A 24,549-nucleotide genomic window follows, 5' to 3' on the forward strand; every position below is an offset into this window, starting at 1 on the left:
TGATAATTTTCCTAAATCAGAACGAAAAATGTTATCAAATTTGGACAAAATAGAATCCAAACTCGGGTAATCATCAATGACTAAAACTTGCTCAGGAGATCTGGGATCAATAATGACATGCAGGTCATGTTGTTGTGCCCATCCCAAAATAGCTGGTCCATCACTAGAAATATACACTTTGCCAAAGGAACTCCTGCCTTTGAATTCAAATTTGGTATCCATGACACCCTTGATGTCAATAGTCTCACCACTGTAACCTTTGGGAGATACTTGGGGAATAGAGAGTGAAGCCTCCGGCCAACTTTCCTTATAGATACGAAAAGGAATAATAGTGATCATAGATCCTGGGTCAACTAAAAGAAGTAATGAAACACCATTCAATACAAATGTTGCTTTAGGTCTTTGTAAAGTACACACAAGCATGTCGTCAATACATAAAGACACATCAGGAGGAACATTATCATCATCAATGAAAGCAACTCTATTCTTTCTAATATTGTTACAAACAGCACTTAAATGTCCCCTTCTCCCACAATTATTGCAGATTTTGTCTCTTGCAAAGCATCCAGCAAAGTCAGCCGCATGGTTAACACTACCACACCAGAAACACGCTTTGAATTTAGATTTCTGATCACTAAATGATCTTTGTCTAAACTTGGGAAATTGTTTGTATTAGATGTCAGCAGTAACTGGTACATCTTTTTTAAGTTTTTTTTTTTAAACAACATTGACAGAGTCATTTTTTTTATTCCAAAGAGCACATTTTCTGCATACATTTATCGGATTCTTCGACCACTTTAGCAATAGTAATGGCCTCAAGTAGTGACGGATTTTTTGCTGCTCACAATTTTTCTTGCATACGTTTATTCTTACACTGGACAATAAGCTGATCTCGGATTAGCTGATCGGTCATGGCATAAAAATCGCACTTCAAGGCTAATTCTCTTAAGCGAGTGACAATCTGATCTACAGTCTCGCTATCTTTTTGAGGAACTGCATAAAACTTATGACGTTGCATCACAATGTTGACTTGTTTGCCAAAAAATTTAGCCAACCTTTGCTTAGCCTCAATAAAGCAAGTTTCGAGAGGTTCACTGTTGGACTTGGCCCTTCTGGCAGGTTCACCCCTGAACTTTTTGCTTTTATTGGTGACCTGGTGATGGTGATTGCTGGTCTTTGCGCACTTTGACACTGTGGCGCAGTGTAAAGTGCGTGCGCTCCCTGAGTGCGTGTGTGAGATTGGCCTGCACTCCCATAGGAATGCATGGGGAATGTATGTGTCCCTGGTAGTTCCTGATCCGTGGGGTGTGCAGGCTCGAGTCTGGTATGTGCGGACTCGTGTGATTGAATGCTGCGAGATGATGTATGCGGCATGTATGTGTCTAGTGTGGAAGTGCCACTTCTAGACAATGGTGTGCGTGTGCAGTAAGTATGCTGGTGCGTGATTGGCTGAAGCAGGCTGGGGAGCCTGGCTCCAAGAGTCTGTGTGGGTCCGCCCCGGTGGTGAATTGAGAGATTAGCATGCTGATGTGAGGGAGGGGCTACACCTGGGTCCTGAATAGGGCTGGGCTTTTCCCACACAATGCTGGCTCCGGCCCCTGTGGTGCGACTGATGACCCTAGCCTGCCTGGCGAATGGAAAGGGTGGCTGGGGAAAACAGAGTACTCCCAAAACCATCTGCGACTGGTTTCTCCCTCACCCTGCACCTTTTAGACAAAAGAATTTTGTGTATAAAAAGAAGCTGTGACCTCTTCTAAAATGTTCTTGTTCTTGTTTGCAGACTAGAATCTACCAGGGGTTTGTTGCTGCTTGGGCCCAGGGGAAGGCTTGCCTCCCTGGGCCCTGACCAGCCCCTGGCTTGCTGATGGACTCCTTGTGGCACTGGAAGCCTTGTCCTGTGATGTCCTGCTTGTTGCTGGGACCCTCCTGGCTGTGGGGATCATTTCCTGGGGCCTTTGGTGTTTTCTGTGCCCCTAGCGCCCTGTGAGCGCTTTATTTTCCATTTCTGGGCAGAGCGCTGTCGTTTTACCTCTGAGGTAAGCGCTCCTGCCCTTTGTGTGCCCCCGAGTGCTTCGTGTGCACTCTATTTTTATATTTACGGGTATTTTCCTGTTTATAGGCCCCTTTGTGAGTGCCCACCTCGCTTGTATGTTTTATTTTAATACCGAGGGTGCCCACCCCTCCTTTCTGCCCTTCGTTTCACCGCTGCGGAACCGGGAAGGAAAATGGCTGCAAAAACGGAAGTCAGGCGGCCGGGCGCCTGAAGCAGGGCGGGACTTCCGCTTGCTTCCAGGAAGTCCCGCCCGCTGCCGCGCTGCGATTGGCAGCCCGGCCAAGAGAGGGGACAGGCTGCCTTGGAGCCACGAAGGCTCCACATCGAGTCCCGGTACCGAGATGGGAGACCTAGTGAACAGCGAAGCGGGCGCTTTGTGAAGGCGGGGCTCCCATGAGGAGGGAGAGCACCATGCGCTACCGCCGCCGAAGGAAGAGAGCCGCAGACCACCCCAGAGCAGGTGAGTAAAGGTCGTCTGGGGGGGAAGTTGAGTGAGGCACCCTGCCGGTGTCCCGCTCTCTAGCAGCCCCGCATAGAAGGGGGCTGCTCTGAAGCGGCCGCCATAGTGACTCGGGCCCAGAGGCTCCCAGGTTTTGTTGTGCAAGGGGGGTGATGTCAGGGCACATGATCGGTGCCCGCCCCGGGCCCCCACAGCTGTTGTTGGCCCCCCTCATTGCTCCTAGAGCCTAGAAGGCTCCAACGATTCCAGGGGCATTTTTATTGATAGAGTGGCCCCAGCTGGCAGCGGACCGCCGGCAGGAGACCTCGAGGCTCCCACGCCCCCTTATTGTTTCAGAGCCTAGAGGGCTCTAAAATACGCCGTTTTTATTTCAGAGGGCTCCCAAAAATGCACAGGTGCGTGCAGAGCAGGTGGGCTCCCCCAAAATGCCCCTGGTTTGTTCAGAGCTTAGAGGGATCCCCATTTGGCGCAGTCTTTGGTTCTAAGGGCTAGTGAGAGCCCTGTCGCAGTTCTTGATTTCCAGCTGCCCAGCAAGTAGTGGGCAGCTGCACCGTTTAGGCTTTGCTTTTCTAGGGACATGTTCTGGACTTAGCAGTGAGGCGCACTCCTTCAACCCTTCTTGGCCTTCCCCAACTGCGCAGCACTTAGTGCCAGCTGCAGCGTTTAGGCCCCCTGTTCTGTCCCTCAGCTGCCCAGCAAGTAGTAGGCAGCTGCTACGGTCAGGAGTTGGCGCAGTGGCGCAACCTGGACTTCACAGTGATTCATGTGCGATTATGATTTCAGCGCTAACTGTGGTTTAGATGCTGTTATGATCTATGTCCTATTGCTCTTGGGTGTTAGGAAATGTACTGCGTGTTGTATGTTTTGCGCACCCTCTGTTCTGCACCTCTGAATGTGTTGTTGATGCCTCATGTGCCTTGTTCCTTACACCGCTGAATGTATGTTTATGCATCATGTGTTTTTCCTGCACCTCTGAATGTGTTGTTGATACATCATGTGCCTTGTTCCTATACCTCTGAATGTGTTGTTTATGCATCATGTGTTTTCCTTTCCTACTCCTCTGAATGTGTTGTGATGCATCATGTGTAATGTGCTCATACCCCTAAATGTATGGTGATACTTAGGTGGTTGTTTTTCTCCTAGTACAGGTGTTGCTAGTGAGGTCCTAGTTCCCTGCGTGACCTGTTCCTAAGGTGGTTAGGGTTGCGTTGGTGGTACTTACCTGGTACCAGTAGTTACTGGTTGTGTGCTACAGTGATTTTACATTCTATGTTCTAAGCGCTAATTCTACCAAGTAGTGAGTTCTAAAAGTGCTCATTCCTGACAGTGGTCCAGGCGGCCCTGTCTTGTACATATACCCTGTAAATTCTGCCTGTGCCTGTTGGCACATTGTGAAGTGTGTGTTTTTATCTAATGTGTTTTGGTGTAATACAAAGGCTATTTTTATATATAACCTTGTGTGGAGTTTCCTTTGTGGTGGGCCTTGGATGTTGTTGCTGGGGGTGCGTGCGCAAACACTTAACTCACATTGCCTCCGAGTTTAGCCTTTCTGCTCGTGCTACGTTACCAAGGGGGTGAGCAGGGGTTATCTTGGCGTGTAACTCCCTAGCCCAGACGTGGGAATGGTGGTCTCTGACTGACTTTGGAGCAAGCCCTGGCCAGCCAGGGATCCCATTTCTAACATTCACCATCAGCACCAATGATTTCAGGCAAAAACTAATGGTGCTATACGTACTGAGGGTGCACGGCGTCTGGGCTCCACATGACAGAGATCGTATGCCGTCTTTTCTCGCGAAATTTGGTCGAGGAGTAAGGAGGTGTTTTGAGATATATACCTATATTTTTGATCGAGGACTTTATTGTATAAGAACAGATTAAGGTGCACAACCTATGGATGGTGCACCTCGGGCATACTTACCTCTGTCCAGAATATATGTGACTCTGTTTTATTATTATTAACAAATTTAAGTGAACTTTCAAGCCCAGCTTTACACTTATTCTGGAGGATAGAAATAATATAAAGCTCTCCAGTTGCTGTTGCATCTTAACTTTCTACTTTGAGACTGCGAAAAGTATTGTCATACTCCGGCCTTCACTGCTCGACCACTTACACCGCCAAGGAGTTGTCATTTCATTCTTGCCCTGAAGAAGTCCCACCCAGGACGAACCGCGTCGGCTGTTCGTTTCTATTGAAAAATAAATGAATCAATCAAACAAGGCTTCTGGACATCACTACTTGTGCCTTTACAATAAGTTTGTTGTCATCGTACAATTGTAATTTATGGTGCACCTGTGCTTATCAATTCATTACATGTTAAAGTTCTGTTTAGGACTGTCACTGTGATGGCGGGTGTCTTATCAGTGTGCACATAATCCCCGGTAAACCATTTATAAAGGAAAAATATTATTGAGGTTATTTTGGATCAGGTGCATTTCTATGACGGTTCCGTCATCTGTCATGTTTTAGTAAAAACTATTGGTGTGCTGACCAGCTTTACCCAAAGAGTTTAATAAGATAGCTTTTTTTCTAGATGCTGGAAACCTAAGACCATCAATAGCTTCCAGATAATTCTCAAAAATGCTTATCCAGTCCTCCCATTCTATATCTGGTGTATCACCTTCAGACAAAAATGAAGGAGGTGGAGAAATAGTTTGAGACGTAGCCATGTCTTCTGAAAAAAAGAAATAAGAAAAAAAAATCAGTAATTTGCAGAATGGAGTGCAAATCACCGTGCAGAAATAAAAATGTGTGGAAGCCTCACTCTCATTGAATAAATGAGAAATAATGTCAAATGCCACTGTCACTGAAAATACGTGAAAGAATATCAACTGCTGAATGTCGTTGATACTGTAATGAAATAATGTCGAATGTCAGAATGTCGAAATTAAAGTGTGCGGATCACTGTAATAACTGCTCCGCTTCCATTACGAAAAGGAATGTGAAAACACCGTTTAGAATGTCAAAATAAAAGTGTGCGGATCACTGTAGTAAATGCTCCGCTTTCGCTACCAAAACGAATACGGAATGCAGAATATCAATGGTAAAGTAAGCAAATCAGCGTGAGGAACAGTTCATTTAATGGGCTTGAAGCACAACACCACGCTGTTTAATCAAGATGGAGTCACGTTGACTCGATGACGTGATTCAGCGTTTACAAACAAAGCTGAGCGTCTATTCGCAGCTAGGCAACGTTGAGCTACGCGCATGAGAACGCACGAGAGTGACGTCAGGGCTTCAGCTTCAGCGCGAACGATAGCGGCTCCAGCGCAAACCCAGGAAGATAAAACAAAAACTTACAGTACCTCAAGTCGGACAAGAAATGAACACACACAAAGTCGTGTGGAGATCGTGTGGAGCGGAATCCTCGTGGTGCTTTAAGTTGAAAAGCGAATTGCACGCCGTAAATTCATCCGCTGTCACTGGAGACCTCAGGAGCCATAGAGGAGACAGGTGATTGTCACCAAAATGAAGTAATGGAATTCGTGACTCAAAGGTAAGTGAAAAGGAATTTATTTCAATGTCTCCAGATGCACAGGGATCCCCGCCTGCCAAACTCCTCAACCGCCTCTCCTGTAATGGATGCTCATGATAGAATCACAATGGAGATTCTACCACGAACACTCCACGACCACGAGACACAGCGAGGAAGCACAGGACAAGTAATGTAAATGTAAATTGATACTTGTATAGCGCACTACTCACCCGCAAGGGTCTCAAAGCGCTTGTACGAATACCGCTGTGGAACCCATCCTGGCTTTCCCTGTGAGGCGTCCACTCCTGGGCACCCCCAAGGTGGAGGCCAGGCATCCTTAGCGTTGTGGGGGCCATTGTGGAGATTAAGCAAGCTATTGCCCAGAGTTGCAGAGTGGGACTCCATGATTGGAATAGGCACCGAGGCGAGAATTATCAGGTCCGTGGAATTTTGAGCCCAAGACCCGCCGAGGCGGGGAATTGAACCCTGGTCCCGGGCTAGACCACTGCATCAGGGACTGCCGCTCTAACCATTGAGCGACACTTCTCCACAAGTACAACACATACCAATTAAAAAACTGCAGGATGTTACTTTTAAAGCTAGCCAGCTCCCTGATTGGCAGTATGTTCAAAGCTATGCTTTTAGACCTAGATGAGGTAGGCTTCATGTACAAATTTGGTGCCCTTAAATATTTTTAAAAGGTTAGGCTGAAAACTTTATGTATGGGAGCTACGGTATGGTCAGAGTTCTGGGTTTGCCTGCGACTGTCCTATACCAGTGAATGGGCTCCAGTGTGGGACTCCCCGGGAACACCAGAATGCCTCGTAGATGCTTTAGCTCAGCCAGTAAAGGAGGCTGGAGTCTCACATTGGAAAGACATTGTGGATGGCAATAAATGCTACTCCTGGGAAGTCTGAAGGAACCTCACCAGTTTTAAGTACTATCAAATCTCCTCATCGTGTAAGAGCCAATGTTGGTCGACCCCTGAGGATACCACCATGGAAGATGAGTTACAAGATCCAAATGCTAAAAAAAGGATTTAGGACTGTGGTACAACTACCTTCTTGCTGCAGCGGATAGAAAAATGGAGCGTCCATACCTGGTCTGGGAGAAGTGCTTGCGAGTGAAGAGCTAGAAAATGTATGGCAAGTATCCTTAGATATTTTATACCCATTGATTAAATCTGCTGCACTCAGGAGGAATCACTTTTTCACACTCCATAGGATATATTGGTCTTCTTTGAAGCTCGCCAAAATAAGGGGTAATGGAGAATCAAAGTGTATGAGATGCGGAGTCCCGAAAGCAGATGACGTTCACATTTTTGTAGCTTGCCCCGTAATTCAAGAATTTTGGGGCAGTGTGGGTAAGACCTTGTCCAATGTTCTTGGCACAGAGGTCGAGGTAAGCCCTTCTCTTATCATTTTTGGTATTGTACTGAAGCCCAAAGGGGTCCTGGGGTTCTTGGGGTTATAAAGTAAATTGGTGTTCTACGTAGTTCTTTTAGCAAGAAGGGAGATTTGTAAGTTATGGACCCAAGTTGTACCCCCAACATGAAGAGCTTGGTGGAATGCAGTACGATATTTTAGAGATTTGGACCAAAAGGTTAAGCTGAATAGAGATAGATCAGATCTGGGGTTGTTTTGGACTCTGTTAGACTGTACAGATGGTGTTTAAACTATTTTATACTATCTAATGATTATACCTCTTGGTCAGCTCACAATGTGTGGTGTGGCTGGGCTTCGCATAAATAACATCAGCTGAGTGTGGAACCCTTAGATAAGAGCAACAGGGGTGGCACAAATCGAGAGGTTGTTTCATCTACGGAGGTCATATGAGGAAATAAAAAACAAATAATTAACAAGCAAAATCAATAACTAATAAATTAGTTCACACAATTAACACTATAAAATAACTTTAAAATAATATTATAAAAAAGTTATTAAAATTAAATTGCTTTCCACCCTACTCCCCTATCAACACACAACAAACTCTTTAAAAAAAGACATGATTAACATAAATATTAATTAATTAATAATTATTGATATCCAAATAAATAATTAATAATAAATTAATAACCACATTTAACAATGTAAAATATTAAAAACGTAAATATTAATTACTAAAAAATACATTGATTAATTATAATTAAAATACTTCCCACCATAATCCCCGATAAACCCATAACCCACTCTTAAAAAAATAGACAATTATTATATTTAACAATTCATTAATAATTATTAATAACCAATTAATAAATCATTAATATTAAATTAATTATCACATATAAATGATTAAATACATGAATATTAATCAATACAAATTATTATTTAATTAATAATTAATAAATTACTTCCCACCTTATTCCCCTACAAACCCACAACCCGCTACAGAAATACAACACAAAATGTAATAAAAAATAATTGATGACTTCTAAAAAATTATGAATAAATGAATTATAATTAAATGACTTCCCACCGTATGCCCCTATAAACCCACAATATGTTACGGAACTGAAACGCAAAATGTTGTTAAAATTTTTTTTTTTAACACATATATTAAAACACAAAAGCAATACTTACACAAAAATATAGAACACATTCATTTAAATTAAATACTAACATATTATATTATATTTTTAACATTGATATTTTAAAAAATGATATTTCTTACTGTTAACTCGATATTCTTGTCAACGATATTCTGATTGTCGATATTCTGGCATGACGATATTCCAACATCAATATTCTGGCAGGTCGATAATTTTAACTCAATATTTTGTCTGTTTACCAGAAGGAACACATAACAATGTCCCCTTCCAGAGAGTTTTTATGTTGTCAGTCAGAAAATTCTTTATTTCTGCGTGAGCCATAAAAGAAGCAGCAAGAAATAAAACCTTACCAAATATTTTAAACCGTTAAAAACAACAAAAATATCCATTATTTACAGAAATGACAATAATAAGTACTTTAAAAATCATTCCAATTTTAAACATTTTGTCTTGGCCCACCACATACGACACAAAAACCTGGAAACTGCCAACACAATTTGCAAGTCCGTATTCGTTTTTAAAAGTCTGTAGACTTCCTTACAGTGCCCAGAGCCCAAGTTCTCGCACAGGTTTTTAAGCTCTTTCTGTTGTATTTTGCCATATCCTTGGCAGAAAAAGAGCACATGCAGGTCAGACCCCTCTTTGTCTGGACAAGAAGGGCAGCCCAGGTCCCGCCCGGGTACCCACGAATTAGTGTATGCATTGAGCGGGAGACAAACATGTCGAAACTGCAAATAAAGTTTCCTAGCTAGGGTTTGATAAATAACATTAAGTACAGTCTCCAGCATGTATCTACATTTCACATCTTTTTATGTTGATTACCACCATCCCATTGTATCTGAACTTGTTAAAACTTTTGTAGTAAGGCCCGCAGGGGCTCATTTATTGCATTTTGGCATAGGGCAGCTCAGCAAGGCATCTTGCTGCACTGCGCAGCCCTACGCCAAAATGAAAGGGCAGAAATGTACAGTGTTTAAGGAGTCCGAAAATTCTATATTTCTGCGTGAGCCATAAAAGAAGCAGCAAGAAATACAACATTACCAAATATTTAAAACCGTTAAAAAAACCAAAAAATCCATTATTTACAGAAATGACAATAATAAATAATTTAAAAATCATTCCAATTTTTTAATTTTTGTCCTGGCCCACCACATACGACACAAAAACCTGGAAACTGCCAACACAATTTGCAAGTCCGTAATCGTTTTTAAAAGTCTGTAGACTTCATTACAGTGCCCAGAGCCCAAGTTCTTGCACAGGTTTTTAAGCTCTTTCTGTCGTATTTTGCCAAATCCTCGGCAGAAAAAGAGCACATGCAGGTCAGACTCCTCTTTGACTGGACAAGCAGGGCAGCCCAGGTCCCGCCCGGTTACCCACTGATCAGTGTATGCATTGAGCGGGAGAAAACCATGTTGAAACTGCAAATAAAGTTTCTTAGCCAGGGTTGGATAAATAACGTCAAGTACAGTCTCCAGCATGTATGTACATTTCACATCTTTTTATGTTGATTACCACCATCCCATTGTATCTGAACTTGTTAAAACTTTTGTAGTAAGGCCCGCGGGGCCTAATTTATGGCATTTTGGCATAGGGCAGCTCAGCAAGACAGCTTGCTGCGCTGCACTGCCCTGCCCTACGCCAAAATGAAAGGGCAGAAATGTACAGTGTTTAAGCGGAACGGTGCGTTCCTGTCCTTTCTGCCTGCCCTGGTGCAGATTTGGCAGCTTTGCACCAACGTAAACACCCTTGCACGATCATGTAAAGGTGCTTCTGTTGCAGGCATGATTGGTTTTGTGCAGGAAGGGTTACCTTCCTGCACAAAAACAATCGTATGAGCCATTTTTCTCTGTGACCAGCAGAATCGGGAGGTATACCAACTTGATGCTTCCACAGGTTTACATCAGTCAGTAAATCTGAGGCAGCACCAGATTTCATGTGTTGCATGGGAAAAGCCACGGCAACACCCATAGTACGCCTCCTGAGCGCAGAGTAAGGTGATGCAGCGATTTACGCTCTGTTGCTATACGCCTGATTTATACTCTTGATTTATGAGGCTACTCGAAGCCACAGAGGGTGGTTTCATAAATCTTTATGGGAGCCCTGTGGCACGCATGCACCACTTTATGGGGTGCAAAAGTGACGCAGAGCTGTCATAAATAAGTTCCTCAGTTTTTGTAACAGTTCCATGTGCTACTGCAAATTGGGTTTTGTAGGTTCTTTAATTTCTGATGAGGTAACACTAATAATCTTTTGTGATATACCAGTGCAGAGGAAACTGCAGAAGATTTCATAACACTGAAAAGAACGTGTTTTACAAAAAAACTGAGGTTTTATTAAATGAAGAAATATCAGAGGAATCCCTTAATAGTGTCCATATTATCCCACCAACTTGATAACTTACAATCCATCCTCCTCCATCGGTGTCCATGTCACAGAACACAGTCATGGGTTTGCCATCTTCGGGGTAGATGGGGTACCAGCCGCTCAGAATGACACCTTTGTCCAGCAGCTCCTTGCAATTCTTTGCCCCTGCATCAAGGATTGATGAGAAGACAAAATATTATATATGCAAGACAGGTATAAGCTTTAGAAACTGTTATCTGGATCTAAATCAAAAATCATAGAAAAGAACAATAGAGTTTTTAAAAAGAATGTGCTCTACAGTAAGAAGGAAGGAAGTGCTGCAAAAGACATACTAGATTGGCAAAGGGTTAAGATTTTGGCCCAACGTCTTACTTTTGCTCTTATTGCAAGGACTGTACCTCAAACATATAATACAGGCCTACAAGTTAAAAACTTGCCTCTTAAAGGATACAACTATGCAACAAGGTGTTCTTTTTAAAACCCACAACAGGAGTGGTAAAAAGAGCAGGTCTTACTCTCATCAAAATCTATGATAATCAATATACCGCCCTCAGAAAGATGAAAGGTTGAGCTGACTTTGTCAGGATTCGAGCTTTAGAATTGCTAACAGGGAGAGCTTAACTAGATGAGGCATCTTGCCAACTAGTGAAGTGTAGGAGTCCTCACCTCCGTGGTTGATACATAGACATAATACCCAGTCCTCGAGTATATAGGAGATGCCAATGTCATCAGTTTGACAATGATGCCCTAAGTAAAATTTAAAACTGTCTGGAGATTAATCACTTAATCCATGCACTTTCAAAATCATTGTCCTCCAAACCACACCTCATAATACTTAGACAGTGAAAACAATGCCTTCTTCAAGTCCCTCATTTCTAAAAATAAATACCCAACCTTCTTACAATTGAAACCAGGCATATTAATCACTTAGGGGGCCATTATGATGGCAGGTGGATCACCACCGCCGTGCCAGTGGAGGCAATCAGCCCGCCATCACATCACAATTTACCCCCCAGCCATATTACTATGACGGGGGGTACCGCGGCAGACGGAGAGTCTGTCTGCTGCTTTTCCACCCGTCAGCAAACGTCACTATTGCCAGTTGGGCGGAAAAAGCCCACAATATGATGGCGGTGCCTCCATATTATGATGACTGCCGTGGGAATGCCTTTCGATTGCAAAGACTCCTCCATGGAAAGGCATGCGGAAAATGACAATGAGGTCCCCAGGGGGTGGGTGGCGGCACTAGGGGTACCTATGGTACCCCCTTCATTGCCATGCACAAGGTGGCAGGCACCGCGCGGTGTCTGTCACGTTGTGCATGCCAATGCCAACATGCCTCTTTGGCATTGCGGCGGATGGTGCTTACAGCACCGCCTGCCGCAATGTCAAAGATGCGGGATGCAACCATCAGAGTGGCGGTTGCATACTAATTGGCGGTGCGGGACCGACGCATCACTCGTCACAGCTCCCAGCACCGCTAGGATGGCGAGCGGCATCCTTATGGGGGCCTAAATTAGGAGTGAGTAAATGTGTTTGAAAATAGTTTATTTCGTCTTTTGGCTATGTTCTAATCCACTGAAGAGGCATCAAAATGTCCCCACCTAGGCAGGGATTTGGCAAAAGTGCCTTCATATTGTGCACCATGAACATAACCTTCCTGAAGTCTGATTGACAAGATTGGCACCTCATCACACCACATTCCACATTCCGAGCAAGGTGATCTGGAATGTTGAATGTACTGACAAGCACATCACCACAACTGCTTTAAGTATATACACAAACTTAATTTGTTTTTGGCTTTTCTGGTCAAAACAACAGGAGACTCCAATTCACAAGATTATTGGGCATATTATCAAGGGGGGCGATAGGGAACTATCGCCGCTTTAGCGGCCGTTTTCGGCCGCTAAGCGGCAATAATTCTATCGCCCTATTAGCAAGCTGTCTCTAACAGCAGTTAGCGACAGCTTGTAGGCAATAGCGAGCGGTTTGGGGCCCGCTTTGCATGTCAGAGATATATATCGCTAATGACATGCAAAGTGGGCGTACCCAACATGTTAGCGACTGAAAGCATTCGCTAACATCGCTATCGCCTATTACCAACACAGGCGTAGTGATGGAAATATTCGCGCTAAGCGCGAATATCTCCAAAAACTAACACCTGCTCAGACCAGTTCTTAGCCATTATATCCAATGGGAGGTGGATATAATGGCTAAGAGAGACCCTGTTAGCGATAATGCGTGAATATCGCTGTATTCTCAACGATATTCACACATTTTGCCGCTATCGCCGGGAATATTATCGCTTTTGAGATAAACGTTGCTAATAGCACATCATCTCAGCGATAAAATACTGTGATGCGCGGCGATAAAAAAATAGCCGCTAAGCCTACTTAGCGATAAATATCGCTATTTGTTGGTAATATGCCCCTACATTTCTTTTTCCCGCTCTGGATGAATTAATCTAGCAGTGTTTTGAGTTCATCTCTCACATTCAAGGGAACTCCCCCAAACTTTGTTTAACCAGTATCGCATTTTGCTTTAATGTAACTTTATGAAAAAAGCCCCCCTTCAACTTCCTGAACTCATGAGAAAACCTCTCTGGGAATTTATCCTTTTTTAATGCCCCACAACCTGAATCCCTAATCCCTAACACCGGTTCCTTCATCTAGGATAGTTCCTCACTTCCATTGATCCTTCCAGCCATGAACACTGACCTCCTCTTTCAGACAGAAATAGTAAATCTAACAATTGTTCTAAAAATTAATCTGTGGGAAGGGTGACAGTAGAACCTGAATCGGTCATCAGGGATAACAACTTCCACTTGAATGTGGAACAACACTTCGGGCGGAGGGGGTCATGGTTTACAGGTCGCATCTGGTCCTGCTGCTTGTGCATTTAAGTGTTTATCGTGTTCACAACCCGTCTAGTCTGCCCAGAAAAACAATCAATAAGTACAAAAAAAGAAAGGGGCGTTTTTTACAGTGTTTTTGATCACTGCATTCTGTAATTTGTGTGCATTCTTTTCACTCGCTGCTTACAATTATTATATCTTCACAGTAGAAAAAATTAAGAAAGTATATAATACAGCCCCAGTACGTATAGGCAGCAAAATCTTGGTATAAAGATTGACAATTATCTTTGTGCCTCGGTCCAGATAGGATGATGCAGTTCTGCAAGTACGATAGTTGAAATACTTGCTTTTACTAGACCCTAGTTTGACTCCTTATCACAGCACCTGCCCACAAATGCCTTTCAGGGGCTGTCTCAAACTAGTAGGTTACAAGGGCACTAGAACAGCATCAATGCAGGGACACCAGCAAAATTGACTACAGTTCAACATAAAGCACATTTATTACTGGAGTTCTACAAGTTTGCCACCACACTTGCACAAGGCTACCTTCGGGCCTCAGTAAACCCTATCTGTGGTACAGACTTCCGTAGTACACTCTAATACAGGCTCCGACACAGAGGCGTAGCTAGAGCTTGTGGCGACCGGGGCTATCCCTCAGATTGCCGCCCCTTGGAGGACTGGGGGTGGTGCTGGGGAAAAAGGACGGCGAGCACTTGAGAGATGTCCGAGAGACACGTAGTATTGCCGCTAATAGTTACCTCAATCATGCAAGTTACATGCACATACATGACACGGTCAAAGGCTACACAGTTGAATACACCGGTGACTGGCAGTACAAAAGAGAACACACAGACTGCATAATCTATCTGGGGACTCAGAAAAACCGCATGTGACGTCCATCAGAGAGCTGTGTGAACAGTTACCTGGTAATCCCCTAAGCATAATGCAAACATGCACATACATGACACTGTTCAGGGAACATCATCTACAGCTTGACATCAGGAATTGTATTTTATGTAGACCGCTCAGTGGGCTATTGCTTTTGCGACAGAGATCATTTTACTTGTGGTTCAGCCACACCTGCGGCTCAGCGGGAAGACAGGATGATGGACTTAGACATGGGTGTAAAAGCCCCTGCTCGATAGTTACTTGTCTAGTAGTAGCAGTTTTGACTCTCCATTAAATTGTGCATATAGGGTTAAAATGCATGCTGCAAAGATCAGCTGCTTTGCACCTGTTTCAAAATGGGTGTAATTTCTGGTATTCATATGTTTCCTTCATCTTTATTGAGTGATTTTAATTTTTGCCCGTGAAAAAGTGTGACTCCTAGACGTTGAAATGTCACTCATAATTACAATGAAATTCTGAAAGCATACATACAAGAAGGAACCGGTGAGTAGTATGGGGCAGGTTACATATAGCGTGATTAAAGTGGACTAGACTTCCCATGGTCAGAAACACCATTTGCAAAGGGGAATTCCTCCTCTGCACCAGGCTATTCTGAGTCATAGGACCCCTAGTGTTCACAATCATGCACAGATCAGAACTACCAGTAAGCTTTCAGCATGTGGAGTCCTGCTTCCTGGTCTGTTTCCACACAGTACTACTACTTCCTTCCTTTTCCAGCTGAAGTAATTTCTGTACAGAAGCAGAGGTGGCGGCACAGTTTGGCGTCTGCACTGGGAGCCCCATCATGATGGAATCCGCAGACGTGGTGGTTAGCTGAGCACCTGTATCTCTGTGCCTGCACCCTGCAGTGTATAAAGTGAATGTATTTAACCCGAGATTTTGCTGAATTAGAGTGCCACATATAGCAATCTGAAACCTTAGCAGCTATGAATAATACACGTCTGCACTTACACAGGCTGTGGCAATCTACATCTTACGTGTCCACACTTTTACACCATAGCAATCTAAAACCTTAGCAGCTATGAATAATACACGTCTGCACTTACACAGGCTGTGGCAATCTACATCTTACGTGTCCACACTTTTACACACATGGACACGCACACTTTCTGAAGGCGAGGTTACGATGCTTCAGGAACCACACTGGTGGCACTACATACAAATAACAGGCTGGCGACAAAGGACAAGAGGTGGGCAGGTTTGCCCCAGAAGGCAACGCGCGCCTACTTCAGATTTCGAAAAAAGGCATGTCTACACAGGATAGTGGGAGCGAAACACCACCACACTTCCAGGGATCAAAGACAGCAGGAGTGCAGATCATGCAATATCACACCCTGTGATATTTGTTAACACCAAATATTTTGGGGCCCGCTGAGGTAGGGGGCACGTGGCTGCAACGTCTGCGCCTACTCTTCTCAGAGTACGCGCGCAGCCTATGAGACTGGGGGCCTGCATGAAGTGTGCATGTCATAGGTAACTCTCTGAGCCACAGGATGAGCAATGTGGTCACTGAAGCACCCATGTACACTGACGTTTTTCTGCTTTTCCCTTTACCGGGAGCTTGCTTCCTGCAAGTAAGAGCAGCACCACTCCAAAAATGTATCCACATTCTTGGTTTGTGAAGTTAAACATTTGCTCTAGGTGTGACCTGCAGATCACAAGATTAAATTCCATCAGGGCAAACTCACCCTCGGGCAAAGTGTGCCATTGCCCAAGGCCCCTACCTTGGAAGGTGCCGCTCCAACGGGAACATGATCTTTTTCTCTCCTCGTCTCACATCTGGCTATTTCTCTCAACCAACCTTCCTCTCTCTGCCTATCTTTACTGATCCCTCATTCTCTCTCTACGCAGTGTCATTCCAAGTCTTTTTGATACCACTGGAGCCACAGACTCAGCCACCCACCCTCTGAACCTGCTGCTGCTCTCCTCTGACCTCTTACCTCACTCGGTCCAGGCAGGGTCTAAATGGCAGGCAGGCAGGCAGGGTGTAGTGTGCGTTCTAGTGTTGCACGTCACGTAGGCGACGTGACATGCTGGCGGCCATGTTGGGCTGTGCGCGCATCGCAGGCAGAGAAGCGCGAGAGCCGGCACGAGCAGGACAGGCTCGGCGCTCTTTAGGGATAATATAAATAAATAGGCATTAACCTACACTGTGGCTGCAGCGCATTCATTGGGGGCTAGACCTACATCACAATGGCGACGAGGATGGGATAGCAGACCCCCCCCCCACACAAAGCACCGAGGGAAACAGCAACCACACCGGTGGGCAGGAAACAGCAGTGCTAAGCAGGACCACAGAGCCAGTTGCCCAGAGGAACAAGGGGCCAGGACAGAACAACGTAAACCACACAGGCACCCTAAAGAGCGTGGCAGAGCCCCTAGGCGCTCAGAAGAGCGAGACAGCCAACCTACAGTGAGTAGACCGGCCCGGAAACGTGACATAAAGCGCGCCAAATCACGCCACGACCCACAGGATATTGGGGACTGCGCTGGATACCTCACAAAAGCGTGAGGGGCTGAGGCAGGAAGTCCCCAACCCAAAGCAAGCAACGAAGAGCAAGACAACACGCCAGGAAGCCCTAGAGGCCAAGGGAGTGTGCAGCTGACGGCCAAGAGTGAGAAGATGAGCGCGCAAGCTGGATATGCAATGGCGCAGGTGCAGTTCCTACCCAGACCCGGAGAACCACTCATGAAATGGGAGGACTGGAGGGAATACATTGACAATTTCATCGGAGTCTTAGAAGACGAAAACGAAGAACAATTTAAACCAACTAGAAAAAACGCATCTTGCCAAGAGCAAGAGGGCAGCTCTCACTGCCATCACCATGAAGCATAATTAAACAGATCATGTCTCAACAGGGGTGCAGGGAAAAACTTGCAATATGACCTCAATGGGCCTCCAGTGCTGCGGCCGCCTCAAAAATATTGCCCCGTGGGTGCGGAGCGCCCCCACCCCCGCCCCCCCTAGCTACACCACTGCTCTGACATCCAACATCAGGCTCAGGCTCCAAGCCAGAGTTCGTCAAACTGTGGGGCGCGCCGCCCTGGGTGTCCCTGGAGGCATATTCCCAGTGGGGCGAAAATGCTTCACTAAGTACTTGTAAATAATGATGGCCTGAAAGCACGACTTTCTTTGTTTTTCCAGTTTCCAGGACGTCATGAAGGGAATGAGGTTAGGAGTGCCACCTTTCACAGTGAAAAATACCTGCCTTCTGTTCAAGTGTTAAGATTCTGCAAAGACCCGGTCATTATATTCTTAACATGGGTTTTCTGTCTTTGTGTATTTTAGTCATCATTCACAGGTCATTAGGACAGCAGTAGAACACATTTTAAAGTCTTTTCTTTAAACATTTTCTATTTAATATATGTGTTAATAAGAGGAAAGAATTACTTCTGACTGTGATTTTTCTAACATTTGTATCAACATTAACTTAATGGTCATGCCAGCAACTGTGTTCCCAAGTCCTGTGGTTTCGATGTAAAAAACATGAAAATAAACAACATTTTGATACTTTTTCACATTAATGGCAAATGCATATAAAATACTGCACACACCTTAAATGACACCTTAACTAAAAAAGCAACGCAAATTGGTGGGAAATGTACTCTTTCAGATATGAAACATTAATTGGTTAATGCAGTCACTGAAGATGTATTTTTGTCAGACCAGAGTCACAGAACTGAATTCAACTTAGCGCAGTGCAGTATACCGACATGTATTTATATTGGTCGGAGGTCCCAACAAGGAACAGAAGGCAGTGAATATATTAAAGTCATTATTTTAAAATTGTAACAGTTTAAATTAGGCTGCCATACAATAATGTGGTGCATATGAAGAAAACAAGTAATTTCCAAGAATACATATTAATTATATGAACTGATGTATTAGTAGGAAATACCTAATACCGACGTGTTGTTTTCGCAGTGCAGAGCTCCTTAGCAGTCTCTACTCAACCCTTTGCTCCAGCCAATCACGAAGGGCGGGGGAAGGGCGGGGGAGGAGCCACAGGCGGGGAATCTGCTCAAAAGGCGGCTCAGAAGCGGAAGCTGGCACTAGGAATCACACCGCTACCTGAAGGGGGTGGTGTTTAAAAATTGCACTAGAAACTGTTTTTAAAAATATATAAACTGATGTATTAGTAGGAAATACTTAATACCAACGTGTTGTTTTCGCTGTGCAGAGCTCCTTAGCAGTTTCTACTCAACCCTCTGCTCCAGCCAATCACAAAGGGCGGGAGAGGAGCCACAGGCAGGGAATCTGTTTAAATTGTCACCTTGCCGCGGGAGCAAAGCGGACGCACGCAGCGGGCGCACCGGGGGCGTGCCAAAGGCAAGCCCGTCTGCGCCAGTCCGCGCCTGGACGGGACCAGGGGCCATGAACTATGCCCAAATCATTAGCTACTCCACGGAGGAACTAAGGGACATGTCTCAATCTGTCACCCCTCTCGGCCATGCAACAATTGCGCAATTGAGGTTACTAGGGATCTTTAAACCACAGATAGGTCTTTTCGAGCCACCTGAGTACAATTCACATATGTTTAAGCAACCTACTTCTCCTAAATTCAAAATCATTAACCAAATGTTAAGGATACACTATCTAAATACAAGATAATTAGGAAAACATCAATTAGATATTTTCTCGCTACTTTCAGCAGATAAACCAGACATTCTGTTCTTAACAGAAACATGGCTGAAATCTGACTCTACGCCGGATATTTTGGCCGCACTACCCAATGACTGCTATATACTTCACGCAGCCCGGCTTGGCAAGACGGGGGGGCAGTTGCTGCAATTATTCAGCATGACTACAAATTTACAACAATCACTCCTCTTGATCTGGCTTATGCGGACAACCTGGTCATCAAGCTAGAATCCAAATCTGGACCACTAATTTGTGTTCTGATTTATAGGCCCCCACAGTACATGCCGCAGTTTCCTTCACAGATGAGCGAGCAAATGGCCAATATCGCAACTAATCAATCTAAAATTTTGCTAGTGGGAGACTTAAACTATTGGTCGAGAGACCCACAAGAAGGGCCTCACTCCATAGAACTAACTGAACCTTTAACTAACTTGAACTTTTGTAAGCATGTGACCTCAGCTACACATAACAAAGGTCACACTCTGGACCAGGTCTGGTCAAACAATATCACAGTATCCTCTCTCACGATCCTACCTTGTTTATGGTCAGACCATCATTTACTCCAATCTTTAGTAACTATGGCGATTGATAATAAGACCTCTCTGGTTGAAGGTGGTATGATTAGGGCATGGGGTTCCCTTACCAACCAATAAGTCTCAATAACCTCAGATCTGGACCCTCTAGATGCCAATATCTCGACTTGGATATTGGCAGCTAGCGATTCACATGTCCCACAAAAAAAAATTAAACAGGCTCGTCGTTCTGAGGCACACAAATGGTTCTCTACAGAACTAAGAGAGCAGAAATTAGTACTTCACCAAAAAGATTGCAGGTGGCGACAAAATTACTCCAGCAAAGACAGTCAGATTTATTCCCTAGCGCAGAAGGAATACAAAAAAGCTATAAGTATAGCAAAGGCCTCACACTACTCGTCTAGAATTCTCAATTCATCTAATGGGTCAAGGGAAATCTTTCCTATTGTTAATGAACTATCTAATACAGATAGAATTTCACCTCCCTCCACTCCCACCCAAGATCTTTGTAATTCCTTAAACAACTTCTTCCTGGATAAAATAGCTGCTATTAAAGCAGGCATTCCTAATTTAAATGCTAAGGAGACTCCTGTCGACCCACTCACTAACCGTCTTACCTTGGATGCCTTCCCGGCTATTAGTAAGCAAGGTTTTCTGGACCTGCTGTCCAAAGTGAAATCTGGCTCCCCTCTGGACTGTTGCCCATCCTATGTCTTAAAGGACATATTCTCTGCTCTTCCAACTGCCGCCATAACTCTTCTCCACAAGTCTCTACTTCAGGGCTATGTCCCCAATACTTTTAAAAATGTGATTGTGGTCCCTCTCTTAAGAAAGCCTGGAGCCGACCCTCTTAATTTGTCAAATTACCGTCTGATCTCCCTGCTTCCCTACTTGGCGAAAGTGCTAGAAGCACATGTGGCAAAATGCCTGTCCAATTTCATGGAACTGTCTGGTTATTTAGATTCTCACCAGGCGGGCTTCCGTCCTGCACATTCGACGGAATCCGCGATACTGGCAGTTCTGGATGACCTACATAAGAAGGCGGATGAAGACCTCCCACAGGCCCTGGTATTATTAGACCTGTCAGCCGCGTTTGACACGGTCGACCATAGTATTTTGGAAGACCGGGTCAGAGAGGCTGGCATCCAGGGACTGGCTTTAAAATGGATCAGCTCCTTTCTCAAAGATCGCACTCATTCTGTACGACTGGCCACATTCACAGCCCCCAAGCTAACTACATCATGTGGGGTTCCACAAGGTTCCTCGCTTTCACCCCATCTGTTTAATCTATACCTTCTCCCCCTGATTCGAACACTGTAGGAAATGAACGTGACAACTTTCAACTACGCGGACGATCTTCAGCTCACCTTTGCTATTGATAATTCACCTAAGTCAGTGGTTGAATTCCAGACCACCATGCTATTCATCCGTCAATGGATGGATCAAAACCATCTAAAGCTTAACCCTAGTAAGACAGAATTACTACTGACAGGCAAAAGTAAGATCTTCTGGGGCCCGCAGTACTGGCCGACGGATCTAGGCTCCCAACCAGTACCATCTACCTCAGTAAAGAGCCTTGGGGTCATTATAGATAATGACTTATCATTAAAAAACCAAGTAGGTTCAGTGGTCTCCAAATGCTTTCATCAACTACGAAAGATTAGGAAAATCAGCCGCATGCTTACCCATGCAGCATTAGTACAGGTGACAATGGCATTGGTATTATCGCACCTGGACTATGCTAATTCAATCTATCTAGGGCTGCCTCTCTTTCTTATTAAGAAGCTTCAAATGGTCCAGAATCAGGCAGCCAGGCTGATCCATCAACAACCTAGATGGCAATCGGCCAGACCACTGTTGAAAAAACCACACTGGCTCCCGATACCCCAAAGGACAGAATTCCAGACAGGATGTCTGGTCCTTAAATCATTGTACGGCAAGAGCCCTATATTTATCAATACTCTTCTAAATAGGTGTATTCCTTCGCGTAACCTCTGCTCAATGCATCTTCAGTTACTGACCACTCCTGCATCTAAACAGAAACGAACAAGGTGGACGACGGTTTGCATATCTGGTCACTAGACTCTGGACTTCATTTCCTCTGGAGATTTGCTCCTGTACAGATTTACTGAAATTCAGGAAATCGCTCAAAACGCTGTTGTAAGTGAGCATGTATAGATTCCCTCTGTTCTTGGTATGTCCCAAACAGCACCATGAAACCCCTGGGTGTACGAGCGTTTCATTAGCAACTTGTAATATAACATAACATATCTAACCTAGGGGGTGATTATGATGGCGGAGGGTCCGCCACCGCCAGCCGTGCTGTGGCGGGCTCACCACCATCGGACAGCAATTTTCCCCCCGCCAAATTACGATGGCGGGGTGAATAGTCCTAGTTCTGTGGCGGTCACAAAGACCGCCCGCCATGGTTCCGCCACAGGCAATCATATCAATTGCCTGGTGGAGCGGTTAGCATGGGTAGAATGTGGCGGTGCCTAGCAGGCACTGTTCGCCAAATTACAATGCTGGTTGCAGCCAGTCTTTCCATGGCAAGGAAACCTCCAAGGAAAGGCTGACGGGGATTGGATTATAGGGTCCGTTATGGGCCCCCCTTGTGCTTGGGGTGGTGGTGGTGGTGCACTGGGGGTAACCATGGTACCCCCTACATTTCCCTGCACTACGTGGCAGGCACCACGTGTTGCCTACCAGGTAGTGCAACAAAATGCATGACATGGCTTTTTAGCATTGCGGCGGGTGCTGCAGCCAGCAGCACCCGCCGCAATGTTAAATGGCCTGGATGTGACCGCTATGGTGGCGGTTGCATTGTAATACTACGTGCGGGACCGCCGCCTTACGGGTAGGCAGTCCCAGTCACCACAACGATGGCGGACGGACTCGAGTCTGCCCGCCTTCGTAATGACCCACAAAGTGTAGACATTTTTATAATTTCATTAAAGGGCACTTTTCAAAACTCAGCATCCTTATATTATCTTTCAAAAAAGTTATAAATATTTGTTATCATGAAACTTCAAGTGACTGCTTAATTAGAGCCCTCTCCCCTGACCTCCCACCTTCAGCACCAACCAAGTACTCCAGGTCCAGATTATCAATTTAGTGATTGTTGTTTTTAGTAGAATATATGGGAACTGTTTTGCAAAATTAAGAACACCTTGGTCCCCACACACCTAGCTAATTTCAACCTCTGTTTATATGCCGTTGTCCCCTCAGGTAAGTAGAGGAGTTGGGAGGAAGGAAGCCAACAGGGTCATAATCAGATCTCTGATCATCCTGACCTCTTGGGCCTCAGAAAAATGGCTCAGAAAAAAGCCGAACAGAGTAAAATCCATGGATAGGGTCAAAGAGAAGACCCTAAAAAGAAGGCGCTATGTGGGGCCTAATTTTTGTCATTCACAACTGGACAGGGACAACTGGACATGGACAGTTGTCCATCTTTCCGAATGAGATGCTCTGAAGAAGGTTTTGAGAAATGTGGATTCATTTATTTTGTATTTTTAGTGTCATCACAGCCATTAGTGCAGCAGGTGCATTGCCACTGGGGCAATGGTGTGAGGATAACTACACCCCAATTAAGGATGTTAAAGGCAAAAAAGGGGGAGAGGGGAGCCGTTTTCCTGGATAGTAGTAGGGCCCAAGCCCCCCTTGCTGTACAGGGAACATGTCCCAAGCAACAGAGTGGCAAAATCTGGGACTTACCTGTTGTATTAATTTTTTTAAGGTAGGAGCAGACAGCCTGCTGTAGGCCTCAGCCCTTGCAGTAATGGCCCAGTAGCTGGGGCAGAGGAGTAGGTTTAATTGCTACTGCAGGTGCAGTGCCACCAGGTCCCAAGGGTATGAGGTACCAACTAAACCATGTTATGGCTCTTTTACCATTATTCCTTTCTTGTACTAAGGCTAAATGCTCCCTTGTTGAGCCAGTGTTGCTGGCGTTGGACCAATGGCACAAGAGAGGAGAAAATTGAAGCAGAGGAGACACCTTAGCTAAGGCCTCAGAGATATAGCAGAAAGGAGGATGGTTAACCGATTAACCGAGTTACATAGGGTGCTTCATTTACATTCACACCTGTTTAAGAGGGATTTGATGTATCCACCCTTTGTCGGTAGGGTGGGTTTGTCTATCACCTCCCAGAGAATGTCTGTGTCACTGTGATTCTTTTCAAGGTAGTGTGTGACTAACGGTGTGTTAAGGACTTTGCAGTTGATGCGGCTCTTGTGTTGAATTATTCGTTGCTTGACCATCTGGGTGGTCTGTCCGACATAGACCAGATCGCATGGGCAGCGAATGGCATAGATCACATTCTGTGACCTGCAATTAGTGTGTTTTTTTAGTTTGTATGTTTTGTTGTTGCATTTGAAGTCCTTTGAGTTGATGGTAAGGTCACATACACTGCAATTCTGACACTTGTAGTGTCTGACAATGGGGGCAAGTCCCCACGCGGTGGTGAGGGTATGTTTGTCCGCTGGCTTGTCCTGCCACGTGATGGTGTGCACAAGATGCGATGCTAGATTGTCGCCGTGTTGGTAGGAAAAAAGAGGTGGCTCTTGGAAGGGTTCAAAAGGACGTAGCACTGTCCAGTTCTTTTTGATGATTTTAGAAATCTGATTGCTGTACGGGTTGAATTTAGAGACAAAAGGTATTCTTGTCATGGATTTTTTGGGCTGTGGTGTAAGGAGATGATCCCTGTGGCAGTACCA

General features: G+C 44.8%; 1 protein-coding gene across 1 annotated transcript in view; it reads right to left on the reverse strand.

Annotated features, from left to right (window-relative positions):
- The window catches only part of LOC147710455 (ficolin-1-like), an 844,448-nt gene that overhangs the window by 239,298 nt on the left and 580,601 nt on the right, over positions 1-24,549 (reverse strand). The window contains exon 10 of the mRNA XM_086921142.1: positions 10,936-11,063. Within this exon, the coding sequence (XP_086777268.1) occupies positions 10,936-11,063 (128 nt within the window). The remainder of the gene's footprint in view (positions 1-10,935; positions 11,064-24,549) is intronic.

The sequence above is a fragment of the Lissotriton vulgaris genome, chromosome 5 (genome assembly GCF_964263255.1).
Source record: "Lissotriton vulgaris chromosome 5, aLisVul1.2, whole genome shotgun sequence".
Classification (NCBI taxonomy): domain Eukaryota; kingdom Metazoa; phylum Chordata; class Amphibia; order Caudata; family Salamandridae; genus Lissotriton; species Lissotriton vulgaris.